The 23,592-nt window shown below is 33.2% G+C and overlaps 1 protein-coding gene across 2 annotated transcripts; it reads left to right on the top strand.

Annotated features, from left to right (window-relative positions):
• The first annotated feature begins 14,731 nt into the window (after positions 1–14,731).
• Positions 14,732–23,487, top strand: LOC105563429 (organic solute transporter alpha-like protein). 2 transcript variants are annotated; one of them, XM_012015020.1, is made up of 6 exons: positions 14,732–14,924; positions 16,969–17,164; positions 19,070–19,301; positions 19,721–19,877; positions 21,091–21,231; positions 22,694–23,487. In XM_012015020.1, exons 1-6 carry the CDS (start codon positions 14,843–14,845, stop codon positions 22,885–22,887), a joined length of 1,002 nt encoding a protein of 333 aa, XP_011870410.1. In that variant the 5' UTR covers positions 14,732–14,842; the 3' UTR covers positions 22,888–23,487. The 2 variants fall into 2 exon arrangements, with proteins under 2 accessions (XP_011870410.1, XP_011870411.1); XM_012015021.1 differs by lacking the exon at positions 21,091–21,231.
• The last annotated feature ends 105 nt before the right edge of the window (positions 23,488–23,592 follow it).

Below are 23,592 nucleotides of genomic sequence, written 5' to 3'. Positions count from 1 at the left end.
GAGAGAGAGAGAGAGAGAGAGAGAGAGTAAATGAGTGACAGAGTGAATAAGAGAGAAAGAGAAAGAGAGACTACGCTAACGTGCGCAGTTACGCGGACCGTCCGAGTAAAGACACTAATTAGCGTAATTCCCCAGTAGGCACGGCTTTTCCGTGCATCCTGGAATTTCTGACAAATCATCTTTTTTACGTTCCCTTAATGAAACTCGTCGTACACGAAAATCAAGTCGCTCTATAATAGCTTTATCGCAGACCCTTTAAATTCGCCATCGAACTCGCTTCGTCGTAAATATTCGCCAAAGTTGGATTTAAAAAAAAAAACTCGACGCTCGCGCAGGCCGTCAGCGACGCTACAGAAAAGATAGCGAAAGATCGCTGAAAGATTATTACAAAAATTTTTCGACACGGAGATCTAAAACGCGAGTATTAAAATATTCGCTCGGATTTATGAAGCGAATTTGTGAGCGAGAAAATCTACGAATTACGAAATAGATAAAAAGATGGTTTTAAATTGCTCTTTGTTGGAAATACCGTCCTTTTTGCAATTCTTTGAAGCGGAATCTGACGAATCCAGAAATGAATTCGCTGGAAAAGACGCGTCACACAGATCTTTTTCATTTCGAAACGTTCGTTCGTGTAAAGAGAATTTTACAAATCTCGCCGTTTGTACGAGAAGGAAAAAATTTGAATTCTAAACGAAGGATTAAATCGTTGTACGTATATCGTTATTTTTTTACGATTTACTTTCTTCTTACGTACTTAGCGATATTCCAAGTTTTGACCAAATCTGTCAAAGTATCGAATCGGTGCTTCGCGTATCTTTTCGCAGCGCGGTTTCGTTCGGATCGCTTTTACGACCAACTCGACGAAACGTCATCGAGCAGCATCTCGATGTATCTCTAATTAATCCTATCTGTTAGTCGTGATAATAACGATTGCTATTACTCCTAGACACGATCGTTCCCAGCGCTGAACATACAGATATCGAACTAAACTGTGCGCGTCATCATTGTAGAGTTGGTCCAAAAAAAGAAGAAGGAAATTATGTTGTGCAGAGAAGCAATTAGGGATGTCAATAATATCGCCGCGAGCGCACTTTAATTCCGGATCGTCGATTATACGGAACAGTTTTTAATTGACTTATCCGTTCGACGACGTTTCTCCTCCGCGGATATGAAATCATGCACATAATCTGGAAAACGCTCGTAATAGTTAGACATGCGAGGAACGGGAGGAAGAAACAAAAAATTAAAAGCTTACGGGAAAGTAAAAAAGTTACCGTTAACACACGGGAGAGCAACGAGTTCTTGCACTAATATTAAATAAAGATAAATATTAAAGATAATACTCATTCGTTGCTCTGATCGATAATTATTGCGGCATAATTAATAATAAAAGGCGAATTTTTATTTTAAACCAATAAGAACGTGTGCACTGTTAATTTGTGTACCGGCTTCCCTAATTGTAATGACAATTACTTCAATTTGAATGATCAAGGTATTAATCTCTACAGTGGTAACCAAACACGCAAATTACGATACGTATACAACGTGCATCCAAGTACGTTAACTTGAGGCAAATGTAACGAATTTTTCTAACACGAGTGTTTCTGTCTCGACACATCGACGCGAGTATTATTTTTCTATGTATATGTTGTGATTAATTGTTGTCGTCGAGGGGTTTAAACACATTTCATCGGGCTTCCGTTCAAGTAAGTTTGGCTGATCGTAATATGTAGAAGGAGAAAGACACAAGGTGCATTTAAAAGCCGATTTTCGCGCTCCGATCCAAAAGCGTCGCGTCAACTAATTAAGAAAAACAAAAGTATACCAAATGAAAATATCAAAATAGCAAAAACACTTTTGTAAAAAAATCAAAGCAGCACTAGAAAATAAAATGTCAAACAGTTAACATTTATTATTTGAGTGAGTTGATAAGTTAAATCTGCCAGTCATTACGAAATAATGTATAGAAAAAAGATAAAATTGTACGCTTAAAATACGTCGAGTAATAGTTCAATCTTTGTTGTAAATGAATTGTTCTTCCCTTCGAAACACGAAGAAACGCGACATTAACGAAAGAATTCTCGATTAATCACGTCAAAATCGATTAATCACATTTCCAGAGATGTTTTTCTATCAGCAATATTAACTATTCGCAAATTACGATGCCATAGAATGTAGGATTCGACGTGCATTTCGATCAGCGAAATAATCAATCGGTTCCGCTTGGTCGTGCGAACGCGCAAATGTTATATCCGACAATCCCGAGGTGACGTGAGAAAAAAAATTGCATCTCATTGAAGAAACAACGGTTTAACTTATGTCACGCTGTACACAGGGCCTAATAAATAAAGCGTAGCGTTTAAATGAGGGAGTCTAGCGACTCACTGCAATGGCAATTATAAAGCGGCGTAGACATTTAAAAAGTGTCTGGCGGCAGATCAGACACACGCAGCAAGTGCGAATGTGAGACCGCGATGAAAGGACTGATATGTAGATATCTATGTAAATTGCGAGAACGAGAACAAGAAATGGGGACGACAGTGCGAGAGAAAGACAGCGGCTATAAGCGAATTGAGTTGGGGTAAAATTGACTCGGCTGTAACACATGCACGCACATTTTGTACTTATCTGTCGTTTTAAGTATAGTATATATTTAATAATTAATCAGACGTATCTTATATGAGTTTCCGAGAGGTGCGTATATTTCTTCTTATTTTCCCATCAAAGTTATATTCTTTATTTTTCCTATAAGAGATAACTTTTTTAAGTATTCTTTTTTAGAAAAGTAGTGACTGTCGAAACTACGGGCTAAAAGGCGAACGTTTAGTCTTTCCGCCTGGCATGTAATTTCGCGAGTTAATCTTATTCCATTCGATAATAGCTGATAAGAGAGAATGAGAGAGTGAGAGAGAGAGGAGAGAAAGAGAAAGAGAGAGAGAGAGAGAGAGAGAGAGAGAGAGAGTGTGTGTGTGTGTGTGTGTGGTGTGTGTGTGTGTGTGTGTGTGTGTGAAAGAGAAAGAGAGTTAGAAAGAGAGGGGGAGGGAGGAGAAAATAAACGACATTATATTACGAAAGATAGAACAATGCAGTCTTTAATCCTTGTCATTCGTTCTCCAATCTATCCTGCAACATTTCCCATGTCAATATTTTATGAGTTCCCGCATTTTATGCGGCGAATTAATTTAGAGCGACGACATTGTCGCGATGGTCGGGATTGTTTGCGGTTAACCGAGAGCGGAAAACAGCGTGATTGATCGATAGTCTAACAGACTGTAACGATCGAGAGACATTCCGCGCATTTTCCATTATTATTATAATATAGTGTTTTCTGCTAATAGTATTTGTATCAAATTATCTTCAATATTATATATCGCGTTTGTAACTTATTATACTTTTATTAAAAAAGGTTTTTTGCCTGTCAATAAATAAATAAATAAATAAATAAAATATAAAGCAACGAATAAAAACATTAAAATGTAGTGATCTGGGAAAGTTCATCTCTTTCTGCAATGATGTTCAAAAAATTATAAACGAATCTACTGAGAACTTCATACGATATTATTATATTTGCAACTCGCGTGATTTTATTTCCGCTCAACTGCGCACAAAGAGACACGGAAAAAAGAGAGGAAGGTATTTTATAATTCCACCACAATTTCTTTAATACATTCATTTATTTATTTCTCCCTCATCTGACATATGTATATACCTACTTATTTTCTGATCTCTCATTCCTTCGCGAATTTTACATAGACAAATTTCAACTTGCTTCGAGGATAGATACGTCTAATAATAAAATTGATGAAATAAGAATCATCGTAGCAGACAAAATTTATTAAAACGTCCTGAATATGCATTTCATTATATCTTAATGATAAAATCAAGGTAGAAAAGCAAGCAGAACAAATAACACTCTTTCTTTTGTTTATGAAATATTCGTTTCACTCTGCGAACAGGAATAATATTCCGCTATTAAATTATACATTCACTGTTACGAATTTTTTAATTGTTATATCCAGTTATAATATTTTCCTTTGCGAATACACATTATACAATACGTTCACGTTGACCGATATCAAACTCCATGGTGAATTCCGTTCCATGGGAATAACAATTGTAACTGGCAAAATCGTGACCAACGGCGACATATAAAGCAACTGACAGACAGTGCCTATTAAAGGAAATGGCCCGCGAAAACGAGAGGCGAGAGACGCGATTTCGCTAGGGTAACCACCGATACTAGTGTCATTTTGCGTCGACAGACGTGTTGACAGCCGCGAAAAGACGTTCCCTTATTCCTTCTCGCTTTGTATCCGACCCTCGTCGTCAAGTCGCGAGATACACACGTATATATTGCACGTGGGGATCACGAAAGAATAAGAAAAATATTTTTCTCGCTGCCTTAAGAAGAGAACAAGGCATTCCCATAAGCCGACCCTTGTGTATGATGTCTGTCACGCGCGAGATTTTCCACATGTGAAAATATTTTTTGTTTCTCCTTACTTTCATATTTCGTTAATTTTATAAATTCATAAAAGTTTTAGATTTAAGAGAAGGATGTTAAGAAAATATATGTATTTCTGTGAGAAATTTTGTCAGTGAAAAATAAAGATAAGCAGTGGGGAAAAAATATACTGAAAAATGTAGAGAGAAAAATATAGATAAAAATATAAAGAAAAAACAGAGACAAATTTATAGAAAAAATATAGAAAAATATAGTGAAGAAATAGTAGAAAAAAATATTTAGAAAGGATATGTAGGAACATAAAGAGAAAGAGCATTTAGCAAATGCACAGGGATATGCACAAAAACATTCGAAATTTATAATGAGAAGCATGTTTAACACATGCATTAAGCAAAATTAACGATAAGTTAAATTTAAGTAAGAAATCAGAACTGAGGTACAATTAATTAATCATATAAAAATAATGTTATATTCTTCTATAAGATGAAATTGCGTTATTATAAACTATCAGAATTTTTATTAAAAGTGTAGCCACAAACTGAAATTAATACACTCATTCTTTTATATATTGTTATTTCTCCGTTACAGTAAAAATTTTCCTATAACGTATTTTTTTTTAATAACGCTTCCTTTTTGCTCTTATTTTCCGATTTTATTAAACTCGTTTAATCCCGTTACACAACCGTTGCATGCCGTGGGCTTTTACGGTAATTCGCAGTCGTATCGGGGAATCGCGTATAATTGCGCCTACAAATCGGAGATAAAACGGGCGACTTTATTTACCACGTGAAGTGCGGGAGTACGATTCTGCGTTACATCGGACTGATTGTTCTCCAGGAAGCACGCAACAGTCTTTCCGTAACAAGTCTTACTTACAAAGCAACGAATAGTGAAGCAGGACATTGTCGTGCGAAAGAGAAGGACGAAAACGAGAACAGCATTTATCACGCGCTTCGGATGTTGCGACGTGCATTCTACTTAAAAGAAATCTTATGTTCCCTTCCTTTTCTATAGAATTTTATTGCTTCTTTATTCAATACAACGTAAATGCAACGTAGCGCTCGAGAGTGAGCATTTGAGAAATGACAGTTTCCGCGCGATAAATACTTGGCAAGAAAAAATTGTTCCTGGTCTTACAAGTAATTACATACGCGCAAGTGAAATTAAATCAAATCAAATCTGTAGCGTTATGTATTTAGCGAAACATTTGAAATATTAATTCAAATTGTAAATTCTTAAGTAAAATAACAAAATAACCTCCGACAAGTATATAATATATTATAAAAAAATCCGTCATCAGCTCTTACGTAATTATACTTTATAATTTTTAATTCTATTCTAATGATTACATTTTAGTATTTTATAAAAATTTTCATTTTTTTTCTTACACACACATATATATATATATTGTTTTTAAATCTGTATTTATTATTTCTTATTATATATAAAGTACCAAGATAGAATTCTTAAATTAATATCGGCATTAAAAGCAGTCTATTTCTGGCGCACTACCAGGTATATTGCAGCAGCCGTAAATACACCGTAAAGACAATACCGTAAAGACAATAGTAAAATGTGCAGTACACTTTACAACGCTGTTGAACATCCTCCGCTTTTATTTTCCGTCCCACTAAAACATTTCTATAAACCACAATGTTTTCTTTCTCCATTTGTAAATGCCTAAGGCGTGACGCGCGGGCGTAATCATGCTTATGGCGAGGCAGAAGATGATGTATCGCAAACGATGTGACGTTGCTGTTGTGCACGACATGAAACGCCCTTAATGAAATACACTTTGATGCACCGCGGTGCAGAGAATAATTCAAGCGAGCATACTGAAAGCCTTGAGACAAATAGAAAAATGAGCTTCCAACGATGATATAATTTTATTTCATATAACTGTTCTTAATTAACTTTATTTGTTTTAATTCTCTGACTAGTATTAAATTATCCGTTAGAACTATTTTGTAATTGAGACACTTATGAAGTGTGTATAGATAAGAAAATATCCTTTTACTGATAAGATTGTTTGTATATAATAGATAACGATATAAACGATATGATTTTTAATAGTTCCAGTACTAAATCTTTTCATTGTTGATTAGCTCATAATGCAATTATTAATTATAAGCGATATCAAAATCTCTCCAATATTTTTCACTGAATAGTAATGACAGTAATAGATCTTAAATATTATCTGAATACATACAATGACGCAGCTCGCCTCGCTCCCTACTTTTGATTCAATACATCTTCAAGAGTCCGTATTTGTCGCCAGATGGATAATTAATCACAACGACCATTTACCAACTCTCGCGAATCCGTCGCGTCAACGATATTCGATATATCAACAGATCATTCGTGTCTTTTCATTAAACTGTTGCGGAAAATCGCCCATAACTTTTATTCTTCTGTAAACGGATGAGTATAACTTATCGAAAAATAGTTGTTACTGTTTCAAATTTTAAGATACATAAATAATTACCTTTTTGAATAAGATTTTTTTGAAGAATTAAAAATCTATCTTCAAATTTCTGATTTAATTTGCAATGCATTAAATAACCGAAAATTAAATTAAGAGAAAGTAAAGTTGAGACGAATACGTAGAAAACTTAAACATAAATAATAGTACCTTAAAATCAAATTTTTTTAAAATTATTACAATTAAGACTGATATTAAAATGTAATTACAAAGAAGTTATTTTCCAGTAAAAATCTATTGGTTTGTAATCGTTGAGATAAATAGATATGGAATTAAAATTTTTTTACAAAAAAGTTTCAATGAAAGTTGTTATAGAAAGTCGATAATTTAGTAATCTTGGGACTTGATTGCCATAAACCAATATCGCAATTAGGACAGGACAATATTGCTCGTACGAAACGAAAATATTGCGGAAACTTATAACAAAATATTAACGTACAACAATGGTCACTAAAAATTATTTTCCATCGTATTGAAATTCTTCTTTATTATTCCACGATTGTTATCGATATTGGTGACAATTGTGCCTCCATTCCAACTGAGGTATTGATCTTTAAAGAGAATAAATGGTCCAAACGACGATAAAGAAGCAAATACGTTGAAAGATATCTTTTAAAGTGTCATCGCTTTATTTTCACATGGAAAGATTCTCGAAATATGGCTTCAGATTTGTATACAGAAAGATTCTTATTCCGTCAGAAGGGTGAAGCGAATGCGGGCCTTTAAATTGGGAAGATTGAGAAGCCGCTATAATTTCTGCTAGAATCCCGCTCTATGGTAAACAAGAGATATAAAAAGGTGATAAGAGAGACATTCCATAATTCTTCGCACCCCACAGAGAAGAACGGTAAATGTGTTTAAATAAGAAGAAAGAAAAATAAATACCGGGTAGGTTAATTTAAATAAAGAAAGAAAATGAAAGAACAATTACTAAAGTATACGAAAAAGAAACATTTAAGTTGATAAAAATACAACAAAGTTGATTAAATTAGAGTTTTCTAAGTGTCCGAGGATTAGAAAAGCACCACGTTGCATTTTCTCCAACAAGATTCGTTCACTTACTCCGCAAAATAACGAAGTTATTAACGGAATTAAACTTAGCAGCTTTCGATGGATATACTCTTAAGTAGCTCGCAAAAGTAATTAGTGTTATATTACAGAGAGGATGAATATCGGCCGCCTCTTTGTAAGCTTATCAGCGCGACGAGGCCCTGATACGTCAGTCATTAATAGGGATGTGCCAGGTATTCGTGTTCGTCGATAACTTCCCGTTTTAGGCATGCTGGACGGATTAAATTAAATTCAAAATTGCACACAAATGAAAAGACATTTAATAGGTAAAAAAAACAGTGGAATCTCACAATCAGATCAGAATAGAGTTTTAAGCTTATTGTTAGCAAAATCCTTTATAAATTTACCATGAAAGCCATAAATAATATAGCTTTTATAATATATATATTAGGAATGATTGATAAATAACATGTAAAGTAAATAATACGTAAAAATATAATAAAATACCAAATAAGTGTGAAAAGTTACTTTCTCGATATTCTCGTAAACTGATTGTGAGTTGAGAACGTGTGTTAAAAATGAAAGGCAACGGGAAATAATTATAGATTTGTTGTCAAACTGACGACGGTTGCTTTCACGACACCTTGCATGCGCAGCGCTTTATAACTTTAATGTTCGCGGCTGCCGCCGCGGCAGATGGGGCCATCCGCGTATGTAAGCCCGCTCTATCCGTCGTATCCAGTCAATTGTCCCAATTCCCGGACGGAAATCGATAACGATACCCACAAAATTTATTTGCAAATTCGCACGCTACCGACACAGCCGCGAAAGTGAGCCATTGTCTCGCGCTCCGATGAAATTCCGAGGCTGTCAGACTGGAACGACCAAACTCGCGGCGGCCGCCATTAACGAACGGAATTTGCCGAATGTGTTGATGATCCAGTTTCTGGTAATTTCTCACAGTTTATATCATAGAACTCGGTTTTACAATACATTTCATGGTGACGGTCGACAAAATCAGCGGCTAATGAGTAAAAATTGTCCCGGGGAAAACTTCACGTAGCGTCTGTTCATGAGTTTTGTTATCGTCTTTCTGTTATTAAGAGTGTAACAATAATTTTTAATTATGTTTCGCATCGTTTACGAAATAAAAATATAATTCAGGCAGAGATCACAAAATAAAGACATAGAGTATAAATAAGTAAATTGATATTAATTACAGCGTAACACGTTACAAAATATGCAGACCAATTTTCTACTTTCTGTGTTTATCAATAGAGATATAGACATAAATCGAGTTTCTTAAATTAAAATATATAGCTTCGTGTCACAATGCAAGGAGGAAAATTATTATTGATAATAACGATGATGTATCGTGCTTGTCAACGATGTTAAAAAGCGGGAGAGTGGTTGATTCGCAAGCGAGATCGATACGATTTCAATATTTATCGCCGGTGTAAAGGCCACTTTTATATACGTCAAGGCTGGTCGTGTATCTATGACCGACTTAATATCTCGCCACATCTCTGCGAACGCGACAAAATGTCTGCGGTCCAAATTAATTACAACCGTAAAGCCAGCGTTAAATATTGTATGCTACTTTCAATATGTACAAAGGTTCTCGAGTGTTCGAAGAAATTACGCAATTACGTAATTGTAGAGAACTGTCAGAATCGCTATGTTAAATTCACCTCGAATGTAGAAACACAAAAGGTCAAATGACAATTTAATAATGACAGCGTGGATACGAAAATTTTACCCGCGCGTGAAAGCTTGTATTATTAGCTTACTCTATATTCAATGTAAACTTATTATGAAATTCCAGCGTTAAATAATTATAACTTCTTTGTGGCGCAGTAGTAAATACATTTCCCATTAGATATTCATGAATAAAATTAAATTAACGTATGAAATTTGCGTTTAAGTGTTATGTAACATTGTTCAAGTCAAAAATTTTCACGAGAAATACATTTGAGGCAAAAGAATAATATTCTTTAAAGAGAAAACGCATTCGCGCATACGTTATTCCATTAATCTTTTTACAGAGAAAAAGGAGAAGACAAAAAAAATTTATACTTATTATAAATAATGATCTCTATTAAAAATAAATTATTCGTCAAAGAAACTACATATAGTATTAAAAATGTTATTATATATTTATATAAAATAATAAAAATTCGAACTTTATTATGTCATTTATATACTTATTTTCAATAATTTATATAAAATAATAAAAATGCGAGCTTTATTATGTCATTTATATACTTATTTTTAATAATTTATTTTCACATATTAAAATTTGGAATATAGAATTTACATATGTACAGCATCATAGAAAAAATAACATTAATAATAATATTACGATAAAACAATTTTACAACGGTTGATCAAGGGACAAAGATATTAAATAAGATGTAGTGTTAAATATGAAAGGTATGAAGAAAAATAATTATAAAAACTACGAGATAAATAAGAGTGAAATGAACGGAAAAGAAAATATATGAATGAGAGAGAGAAAGATGTAAAAATAAAGAAAAATATATAGCGCTGCATTAGTATTCGAGAACTTTTTAGACAGTCAATTGAAGCCAACGATTTCGCAGATGTATTCTTACTTCAACAGCGAGGCGACAGAATGTATAATTCCCAAAAGATTAAACGTGACATGGATTCAGTAGGACTTCTCCTTGCATATATTTTCATTCTCGCCGCTACAACTCACATATTTTTGCTCTAACGTGACGTGTTGGCAATAAGGTTAAGATAAATTCTTCACAAATTTTCTTTCTTGTCACGCACACAAGGATTATTTTATATTTGTTATATAAAATCCGATCATTCTAAAAACCTGCTATTTCCTTGTTTTTTCAGGGACTTCAGTGAGAGCATTCACACCAATAATTGTAATGTATATTACATGGAGGACATTCAATAATATACAAAAGAACATTAATCTCTTATTTATCTTGTACATGTTTTAAAGGTTCTTTTTTTATATGAGAATTGCGCAAGTTGTGCCTGTCGGTACAAAAAAAATCATAACAGCCTGCACATATTGTAGAAATATTTATTTTGTATATTTGCACTAAAAAATAATACTACAAATTCAGAAACACAATGTTAAATTTTATCGATGTCAGTACTGTGTTTCAAAGCAGACAACTGTTTTTAATTAATTCGAAAATACCGTTCTATCACTCGAAACATTTGACACTTTTCTACTTGAATTTTATTATCAGCGTGTCTCATTTAAAGAAATATTTCTAACCGCGCATAAGAAATACCGTGTACACGGAGGGATTATTTAGTGCGCGAAAAGAACCCGTGCATAAAAAGTATCGCGTAAATCAAAGGATGAGTGTATTTTGCTATAATACTGCGTAAATAAATCATATCACTATACATATTTACCATACCGAAATAAAGTTTGCCGTGTCAATATCAACATTAATGAAGCCAATTACGCGAGCAAATCCCTCAACCTTTAAAACGCTCGCAAACAGCACTGCCGGCAGAGAAAGCAGTTTCACATGCATGCGCTTAATCTGCACAAGAAATCGACCCCTTTCGTCCCACCTTCTGCTCCAGCCCAAGGTCACACGTACGAGCCCCGAAAGGTTCTCCATCTTAGAAAGAGCTTCCTCGAGCTTGAGTTTTCAAGATTCGTCTATCTGATATTTCAAGTCCTTCAATCGATCGCGGTCGCTTTTCTCCCTTCCTCTCTCTCTCTCTCTCTTTCTCTCTCCATCTCACCCTTCCGCTAATATCCTAGGTACCTAATATCATTCACGTCGTTTAGTTAGAACACAACGCTTAGGCCGGCTGGCAGAAAACCGCGTCATGGAAATTAGTTAAAACCGCTGTCGCGTTTACCTCTTTCCCTTCTTATGGAAAAGCATTTATCAAGCTTCTCCACCGGCAAGATGAGACTTTACCGATATTGGTCTTTAAGGAGGACATTCCATCCCGTCATCGCCGCCAAACGGTTAGAAAATTGGAAGAGAAATGATATGTGGCTAGCGAACTAATTAAATTCGAAGAAACCGCTTCTCGGGATTACGAATTAATTATCATTTCTGCAATAAACTCTTTTATCAACAAGAATTCTGACTCCCGTAGAGAGAGAACCGTAAAGAAAACAAGAATTATAAGTCATTTAATTCTTATATAAAAAAATCTCTTATCAACTTTTTAAGTTATTCGCTTTTAAATTGAATAATAATTTAATAGTTCAAGGATATTTTGTATATACGAAATAAAGAAAATTTAATAAGAAAATAATATTTTTACCTATATCTTATAATTTACTTTATTTTAATAGTAGGAGTATTAAATATTAATTAATTAATTGTTTATTTAGTTAAAATATGCGACGTCGCAACTGGTTAGAGTTGCTATATTTTGCGACTGTGAAAAAGAGAAGAAAAAAATATTAACCGACCAGATATGAATCGAAACTGCAGCATCGAACAGGCCATCAATCATTTCTCTGGTTTCCAATTTTTCTCCCAATCGCGCTGCAGCGAGCTATCGAAATTTTTCATACTATCCGCGTGTTGTAATAACGTATTGCAAATATATAATGTAAATTTTTCAAATGGGACGTGTCGAAAGTTTTCCGTTAAAAATTCCAATACAACCGACGGATAACATTGAGTTGCCAAAAAATGTACAACTCCAAATTCGAAAATTCTATGAATGTATTCATCTTTACAAAATTTTATATACAAAAACATAGAATAGAACAATTCCATTAAAAGATTGTAACATATCTTTATTACCTAACATATATTTATAAATAAAAAGATAAATAATAAAGTTTATGAAAATATCTGCCAATATAATTTTTATCAAGATAAAGTTGCTTTCAAATCTTTCAATAAAGCTGCTTCAAACCTTCGCGAAATCTACAGAATTCAACCCCTCATAATCCTTTAGAAATTATTGATTTAAATTTCAAAAGAAAGGGAATCTTCTGCTTCCTTCCTATTTAAGTTTAATTCCTAAGAATCTTTCAGTCTCTCAAGTCGCTTTGTACCAAGAAACTAAAATTTAATCGTATATTCTGTTAAAAAATTATTACTGAGCAAAAATAGACACATGCACGCGAAAAATCATACATGAGAATCTTATTTTTATATCAAAAAGATATAGTCTCAAAGCACATATGTATGTATGTGCTAAATTATTAAAAAGAGATATTTTTATGCAAAAATGATTTTCATAAAATAATTATATAACATCAGAGAATTACGATTTTTCTTATTACAATTTATTCATGTACGACTGTGCAATTTGTGTTAAAAATTGTTAAAAAATTGATTCGACAGCGACCGTCGGTAACAGATATCGTTCGAAGATACGTAGACATGAACACTTTCTTTCAGGCCATATAGACCAAGTGGATACCGCTAACCAGTAAAAGTTACTAACGGTAAGTCAGAAAATATCACGACAAAAGTGTTCACTTGATAATATAACTGAAAAATGAAACATTTCAGAGCTCATAACTGGTTTCATAAGACATTTTAAGTAGAACAATTTAACACAAAGTTTGTGTATAAGAGAAAAATTAAAGTATAATAAAATTAAACAACTCTGTAAATAATACAAGATAAAATAAATTCAAAAAACCGAAAATATATGCAAAATATATGAATGCGTTGATACGTGTGCAAATTCATGTGAAAAGGCATCAATGATTCCTAGTGTACATACATCTGTAGTCAAAGAGCAAGTGATTTATTTTTGTTACACAATTGAAGACAGTAAAAACTAGCAACTTCCGTATAAACTTATAAGTAATTTACAAGAAACTGCATCTCGACAAGTCAAACATATGTATGTGCCGTATAAAATTATTTAAGACACACAATAAAAATCAGCATTAAAATGAATTAAAATGAATAAATTATGATACATTATGCTGTATACATTTTATATAATCAAGTCTTACTCTACATTCTCTACCATTGCCAATTGAAGGTCGTGAGATGCAGAAACGTAATGTAATAAACTTATAAGCTCTTCGCAAAGAGAAACGAATTATAATATTGTTAATTATAAAAAATATGATTTGGTTTTAACGTGAAGTTGTCATTTTTTTCCCTTGTAATTTCTTCTCTCCTTTAATTTCTTCGCGTAAATCCTTCTTTTATAAATAATATTAAAAATTTAAAAGTTTTACACAACGTAAACGAATAATAATATTTCTAAGAATTTTCCAATAAATGTAATAATTAATAATTGTTAAACGATCCTAAAACTTTTAGTTATCTTCATAATTTTAAATATGAGATTTCATTTCTTCCAATAACTTGTAATAATAATAATAATTTCACAATATTGTAATTTTAAGGTATTAATTTAAAATTATTTTATATTTTCAGTATTATTCTTATTTGCTTTAATCAACAAACAGGTAACAATTGAGAAATTATTATTTAATCATTTCGTGGGAAAATGAGTTAAAACTACAGCAAGAGAGGGAGAAAGTTTACGGAAAAGACACTTCTTACGTTTACTATTTTTCTCCCTCCTCCCTCTCTTCCCTGTCCCTCCCCCCCCTCTCTCTCTCTCTCTCTCTCTCTCTCTCTCTCTCTCTCTCTCTCCCTCTCTGTCTCCGTATCTGTCTCTTGCGCGCACGGGCGTATTCGTTTTTGCACAAGTGATAATTCATTACAACATCCAATGGCGGCACAGGTAAAAGTGGGGACTCACTCTCACTATTCACAAGCGCGACCGTGTCTCTCTCCCTCTCTTCACTTATAAGACTACTTTACACGAACGCACCTTTCGAGTTTATTAAATCCGCGAGTAACAGACGACAGTGCGTTGTGAGACGACAATTTTTCTTCGAATTCAGTGGAGAATATACAACCATGGACAATCATGTGGAAAACTTCGCTGTTCATGCTGGCTGTAACCCGAATTACGTGCCTTCTGCTATCGAGCTTGTAGAAAGTGAGTTTTGACAACATCCGGATGGTGCGGTAATTCCGACAATAAAGTCCGATTAACAGAATTTTCTCTTTTAAAAAAGAAATGGAAAACACAATGTCAGGTGTAGCAATTAGCATCTTCAGAATGAAATTAAAGGAAGAACTTAATCAATTTTCAATATAACAGTAATATTTTTGCTAGTAATATTTTTAATATATTTTAAATAATTATAATTTTATGTTGTACAGTATGTGACACACCAGTAATGAGTTGGAACGTTTAATCAGTCATTAAATTAAAAAGAAAGATTTTGTAAAGGCAATTTGTTAAATGACAAATAATTCCATGATCATTATTGAGTTATTAAATTGCGACAGATTTTTTATCTTCTGAATTCTTTTGCGATATTTATAAACTTTATAATTTAATAAACTGTGATGTCTCATATACCCGTTGACCTCGACTTACTTATTAATATTCACGTTTTGAAGCATTAGTTGTAAACTTTACAGCAAGCGTTGAAAATTGGAGCTCGCACTGTTATGGATAATGATAGTAGAAAGTGAGTTACGTGTCTAAAGCAGGTATTCCGAGTTTGGTGCGACAAAAATCTCATGACAGATATACTAGTGCATAGTTTACTAGCGCAAAGCCGGTATTAAATGCCTAAGAAATTGTTCTTCTTAACATTTCGAGTAAAATAACTCTCATGTGTAAAAGGAATCCGATATTTTTATGCACAATTTATGGAAATACATTATATCAATGCACACAGCCGCACTGTTTTACGAAAGCGAATTTATTGCAACGCGTACAGTAGTAGATACGCTTCCATCGAGCGATGTAAACGCCTCGGTGAAAGTTGGACTCAAGTTCGTCCGGTATACGAGACCTTATTCGCGCGAGTTGAACATCCTCGAAAATTGTCAGACCTACGCGAAGAGTACTCGTTACTCTTGCGCGCATGAGTATACATCGAAAATATTTATGGATTCAATAGAAGATAAATAGGAAACCTCAAACTTTTATGTAGTTTTTGATTATAAAAGTATTGCGTGAAGATACATAGCTACAATAATTATACAAGAAATACAAACACAACAAATGCAACAAGCAAGATACAAATAACACGTATAAATGCATTTTATGTGATGGAAATAGTTTTCCAGATGCGCATTTTACCTTCACGAACTATGCGAATTTTACCTTTACGAACTACGCGAATGTTTAATGTACTATTGTACATATAGTTCGTAAACAATCGTACAATTCATGCTACTCGTTACAAAGCTTATTGAACGAACAAATTAAACAAGTTAATTGCATGGTAGTATACTTTTGATAAGTACCGCGATTTACAATTCCATATCATGTGACTACGTACTTTTTCTACACATAGGCACTCTTTTATTTAGAGTACAGTGATCAATTATGTAACTTTTTGTTTATTTGTACTATAATTGTGCACACTTGTGCTTTTATTTAAACGTTTATATATAATATATATTTAATTTTATATTTAAAAGTTAAAAAGTTTACGTATGGAAATAATATCAAACTATTTTTAAACACATCGATAAGCTTTAATCTATTTTTTAAATGTCTCCTTTAGATAACACTTTCTTGGTATAAATCTTACAGAGAAGTGCCTACCAGATAGATACGTGATAACGCTGAAAACTAATGTGATAACAATACCACGAGTTAAAATTACTAGAAACACATCTGCTTTAAAAGTGATGTCATAACTGTTGTGTCATAAACTGTTCGCGACCTATGTCGAATTATCTGTGCAGCATCTAGACTCTTACTATAATACTTTTCCAGCTCACAAAAAAACTGCAATTAATTAATTGTGAGCAATTTAAAAATTTTTATTATCATTATCGTCATTACCTGTCCGTAATTACCGATAAGATAAGTTAGAAGACAAAAATAACGATAATGGTTTTTAATATTCTGGCTGAATGCATGCGTCGTCACGTAGTATGTAAATACATACAGAAATAACATCGAAATACAAATCCCGACATTTCCGTTCTCTAATCGTCGTTTCTTTTTGCAGGTTTAGATGCATTGGGTACTGCATTGCTAAGCGTCGGTTCGATAATCTCGGTACTAACAATATACTTTTCTGCCAATGCTTGTCGCAATATCTTCTCCCAAAAAGAATCGGATTTGTATAAAACAAATGCCATTATAATCATGTCAGTATATCCTGTTGCGAGCGTTTGCAGCCTAATGTCGATTGCGCTACCAAGGTAAAAAGTAAAGACCTATTGCGATTATTTAACGATATCGAAATGAGAGAAACTTCGCCATCAGCGAAGTGTAAAATGGAAATATGAGCATTGCACCGTTGCTGTTTCCACTTTATGCTTTTACGTTCATTTTAGATTTGCAATTCAAGACAGAGTTCTAATTGTAGTTTTACGTACACGTGAAAATTTCTAACAAAATATTTTATTGTTGAACCACAATACATAACAAGTTATGAAACTGATCGTACCACGGACTGTTAGGAATCTCTTTCGTGCAGAGATACCCGTAGAAACGATCATACACACTTGTTTGTTTGTATGTTACACTGATAATGGAAGGTCTCAATACTCTTTCTTGATTTAATTAATCGTAGATAATTGCATACAATATTTATACAATACATATAATTAGTATCGCAAGTCACTGTACAAGCTCCGTTATTTTCTGTTAAAAAAAAACAATATTCTTAGGAACAGATTTTCTTAACACTTGTTTAAATATAAAAATGAGAAACTCGTAGACTTCGAGTATTTAGGAAAGATTAAGTTTAATGCTCCAGTAAAAAACCTAAATAGATAACTTAAAATTTCTCTTTCGCTAAAAAAATTTTTATATACAAAAAACCATTTTAAGATGAAGGAAAAAAGGAACACAATAAATCTAAACAATATATTATATAAGAACCGCCAAAGTGGGTCACAAGGCAGGATGTGGGTAGCCCAACTTGCAAATCTTGAACTTTAGTTGGGCTACCTACATCCTGCCTTGTGACCCACACCGGCGGTTCTTATATATTGTTTAGTTTTAAATAGGGGTCTCACTTAAAAGTTTATTATACAATAAATCTATTTATGTATATTACCACATCCAAAAACGACATAATCTCACTGTTCAAATACTAACCAATTTTTTAAATGCTAGTAGCTAGACAATAGCTAGCTAACTTTCTCAGCGCCATTTATTCCATTGTACCGTATAGCAACTAGACAAGCACTAGATAACACAGATTTATTCATAAATTCCAGCTAGTATTATACTAAACTAGCTAGATAACTATCTAGCCTGTGTGATACCATCATTAACTGTAAAATAAGATAAAATAAGATCGGTTAGATCAATTTCCATTCGAATATATGTAGCGAGGAAAGTCCCTTATTATGAGATAAGCTCTTAATATGAGATAACGAGGGTTCTGCTAAATCAATAAACATTATTTGTCGGTTCCACCGTGAATTTATTGCCCTGGAGTGAAATCTGTTCAGCGGGAAATGGATTGTTAATCGTGTAATCGTTGCGAAAAAAGATTTGCGATTGCATTTGGACGTTGAAAATCTACTATCCTATCTCATAATAGAGAACTTTCCTCTATATTAGAACAGAAAGACAAAACTATAAATAGAACTCTATTACGAATTATAGATTGTTTAAGAAAAAAATTCAATCAAAATGATAATCTTCTTTCAGACATACCTCGTGTTTCTCATTTATTTATCGACGTAAATTATCTGACGCATCACCTTTTTTTAGTACTTGACAACGCTGACTTTGCGAATAATGTTTGCATTTGTTAACGGTAATGCTTTCCTAAATAAAATTTTGAGAGCCTCTTGTGTTTCATACGTTAAACATTGATTTGATGATTCACTTGAAAATGTTATCAATTGCACGAGAGAGAATCTTAATCAAATATCTCTTCTTCCTACATTACAATCATTAATCATAAAACAAAACTGATAAAAGTAGATTTTATTAATTGCATTTTGAAGTTCTGTTATTTATGCAACGATTTCAATTTGTTGATCGATAACAATTTCCCTAGAGTTTTCCTAGAATTTCATTATTTTAACGATTGTTCATTTGTCTCGCGAAACTTGTGAGAATGATGTCCCTTCGACTTTCGACAGAGGCCAGTTGCTATCGGAGGCGGTAACTCAGATTTTCTTAATGATTTCGCTATATCGGCTCTATCTTCTCCTGCTGGATGTCGGTCGCCGGAAGATGAGCGAGACGCCACCGTTGATGCTACGAGTCGGGCCCTGTTGCTGCTGGCCCTGTCTGCCCTTTCCGAACCTTCAAATGACCGATGCCAATTTGTCTTGGATAGGAATCCTGGTCCTACAGCTTCCTATTGCCCAGGTAAAAAATTTCCCTCCCCATCCTCTTCACACGCTGCGATTATCGCTTCACTTATGCCAAATAACTATTATAACTACCGGGTAAGATGATTAAAATTTATGAAAATCAATTATTATTCACCATGGAGTATCAGGTTAAACATTTTCTCAATGTAAAAAACAATCGAAATATAGTCACATCTATTGCATTTACCATTTTAGCTGCATTAATTATGCTTGATTAAAATTGATTATATTAATTTCTTTCTCACAATCAGTATTAAAACATACCCTCACTGTTAAAGCAAATACGACTTTTGACATACGGAATTAGGATACATAAAATTGTGTGTTTGTGTCTATATAATATTTAAAAGATGAATTTGATAAAGAGTCTTAAAAATTGCCGACATTTTAGTAAGAAAATATTTATATTTTCAGAGTCTTCTCTACCTCATATTACTCTATATGAATGCTGAGGATACAATAGTTGCCACGCAATACGGCATATTCCTTCAGCCATTCATGGTAATCAGCATACTTTTAGGGATATACGGTCTAACTATTGCTACAAAGACTTTACATTCAGCAGTTCCAGGTAATGAGCGTATACGTTTATGTTTCAAAGTTTCTTTCACTACACACTTCACGAAAGTTTAAAATAAAAACATATATCTAAATTGCTTGCAACGCATGACTCATACAGCAGTTAAAAACATTAATGTAAAATGTACTTTCACGTAAAATAAATTATATATTAAAAATAGTACAAAGAGTCATATGTTGTCACGACGTAAGTTAAAAGCGTTGTTACGATAACTAATTACGAGTGTCGGCAAAATACAATTGTCAACGCGTTTTGTCAAAACTTGTGACAAGTTATTGTAGCATCAAAAGCTTTTGTCCCACATCTTGACAACATATCTTTTTGTACCGCTATTTTAATATACAATTTATCTTATGTACATTTCATATGCGTGCAGTGTACGTTAATGTTTTTAATTTCTGTATGAGACATACGTCGCGAGCGATTTAGATATACAAGAAAAGTCTTTTATTATAAGATAGAGCTCTAGTATGAGACATGCGTATGAACATGTGTAGAAATTATCACAAGCTTAATTGTCTTCCCACTCTTTTTTACGCCCTCCCATTTTCTTCTCATCAGAGAGAGAAAGGTGCACGGTATTCTATTGTCAGTCTCTGTCTACTTGATCCTTAGATTTCAGGCCTCATGCTCGGTCTATTCTTACTATGTCTATGTTAACATCCTATCACGGCTCTTAGCGCTTTTACTCCATTAGATTTGTTTCATTTATCATAATGTGATGTCACTCTTTTATTGCAATATATTATATTTAACATAATGAAAAATGTTTGAACTGAGAAAATACTTACATATTCTATTAATATATTTATTTTATAATATTAATCTTACTTAGAACATTATTATCAAATCTATTTACATCTGTTTACAAGAATATTTATTTTATAATAATTTTTATTTTAACTTTATACCATATATACACATATGTTACTTCTGATAATTTAATTTCATTTTTACTCGACGATGAGTTCAATTAATATTTATCTCTCATATCCGAGACACTTTCTACACATCTTAATGACAACTTATGCGTCTGTCGAAGAAAATTTACCATTGTTAAAGTCAACGCACACATATCTGTTGAGCAACAATAATTATGCTGGGATAATTGCTGACTGTTGCAGAACGTGGTTTTCGAGAAATTGCTGTTCATGCAACATTAATAGGAATGAAAGTTTCTGATCGATATCCGTTTCCGTTTCAGAGGCCAAATTACATTATAAGACGCTGGTGTTACAATTGGTATTGCTGTTCTCTAAGCTGCAGACAGCTATTATCAGGATTTTGCCTACCGCGGGCGTATTTCCGTGCAATCATCCACTCACCCCGGCAATTTATGCCAACGGTAATACATATATTGTCATTTTCGTTCTGTTTCGAGTTTTTATTTATTTCTACTGCATTCAAGATCAACGGTTAAAATTGATTTGAAAAATTAAATTATATGTACATACAAATATCGTAGCTTTCCAGCTGAGAAATCTTACTAATATTATTATTAAAGATATCTGCGATTAAATAACCATCAATACTATAAATGTTATCCAATTTATTTAGATTCAATTACTTAATTAATTATTTGATTGACCTACAGTTTTGTAAGAAGCCTATTCTAGACTGCCAGAAACTTTTGATGCACAGTAAATCTTAGCAGCACAATGTATTGGCGCAACACTGGGAAATAATATAACTCTAGTATTCCAAATATTGGTCCAATATTGTAAGATGGACGCCTTCTCTTATTTTGCCAATATGTCTATTTAACAATATTCATCTAATGTTGTATTAATATTAGAGCAATATTCTTATTACATTGCTAAATATTGGCCAACGCACTTCCAATATAAATCTAATATTATATAATCATTATCGTGCAATATAATACATTTATTTCGTAGCCAATGTCGGCTTTACGTTGGACAATATCGGTCAATGCATTTCTAATATAACCAACGTTGGGCGAATATTTCGCCAATATTTAGTCAATACACTGTGCTACTAGGAAAACAACATTTTTAAACATATTTATTTAATTATAATGTGTCCCGTTAAAATTATAAATAGTTGCTGTACATTTCGTATTAACTATAACAAAACGGACAATTAATAAATTATGGAACATTTCATCCGGGACAAATAAGCTGCAGGAATTGTATGGCTACTCGTATACCTTCGGCCGTATTTGATTCACTATTTACATTACGTTCTGGCTAGGGGCCAATAAAAGCATGATAATTTTTTACGGCCCGGTAGTTTCTTCAAACAGCACGATAGGATCATTCAACTTTGAATTTAGAATACGTCTCTACTTTTCACTGCTCCACGGACCTACAACCAACTGTAACAAAGAAACTCGTTTCACTGAAAAAAAGAGACGTCACGCAGCATCCGCGAGCACCATAAAAATTCACCCGTTGCACGCGCTACGAATAAATTTCTCCAAACAACATGAGACAGTATATCATTTGTGTCAAAAAGATCTCTTTTAGATATTCGTGTTGTATGATAATTTTACGTTATTGCATATTACATATTAATATTTTAGTCTTTTCTAATATTGATGAAATCATTATTATTATTAATTCCGCCAAAACCATGTCAGTTTCAAATATAAGAGGGCATTTCCAAATTCATTTTTTTAAACATATATTTAAAACCATATGTAGACGTTTAAAATAATTCTAAGACTACTATTAATGTTTTGAAACGTTTCACAATCTTGATAAATGCCTTCATTGATAACAGATAAAGTTAAACGTAATACAATTGATAACATCGCTTTATAATTTTCCTGTTCTCGATTTCAGTGACGTGCAACGCGCTGATATTAATGGAGATGTTTATACTTTGCTACGTCGCGCGGCACATATATTACGTCGATCTGGAGAAGAATAAAGAGACAGACACAACAGACAGAACGCCGAGGACACCAGGCCAGGTAGACGCGACGAGTAGCAACGACGGCAACAAACAGCCTCCAGCAACAGTGATGACCGCGTGATATTTGACGAGTCATCAAGATGTTATTTATTTGGAAAGACTTTCATCGAGAAATTTGTGTCTCTCGAAGGCACTCCTGACGCATGTAACGAGAAAAATAATGGATAGCGTAAGATAATAGATAATACTCATCGAGTAAAAGTAATTCGAAAGGTTATAGACTGTTACTACACTGACAAAAAATTTTTATGAATAATTTTCTTGAGTAAAGTAACATATTTTCGGACCAAAATATTTTTTTTATCAGCGTAGCTCGCTAAGATCGTACAGAAATAGAAATTATGTGCACATTTTAACGATTCGAGGCTGCCTTTCTCTAATCAATGAGAAGAGATGTTGTGCACTTTCACTTTTTATCCTTTTAATGCTTCTCGCATGCTGATAAGAATTTTTACTATGTACGTTGGAAATAAGTAGGAACAATGTACGAGTGTAAATCACGAAGAGTACAGATCTAGATTCTCCTTCTAAATGTAGTTTCTTGTAAATAGCAATTTGTATAACTTACATGATAACATTATTAAGCACACGAGCAAATGTACATATTATACACATAACTGCAGGGTTGGGAAGTAACTCGTTACGTGTAACGAAGTTACAGTTACAGTTACTTTTTTTTCGTAACTCTAACTTAACTTCGTTATTTTCTATCCATCGGTAACTGTAACTAACTAATTTAATAGTTGCATTAATACACTGAAAAAAA

Source organism: Vollenhovia emeryi, unplaced genomic scaffold, assembly GCF_000949405.1.
Source record: "Vollenhovia emeryi isolate VEMERY1.0 unplaced genomic scaffold, V.emery_V1.0 DF939175.1, whole genome shotgun sequence".
Taxonomy (NCBI): domain Eukaryota; kingdom Metazoa; phylum Arthropoda; class Insecta; order Hymenoptera; family Formicidae; genus Vollenhovia; species Vollenhovia emeryi.
Note: the sequence above shows the minus strand (reverse complement) of the source record. Positions and strands in the feature narration are given on the sequence as shown.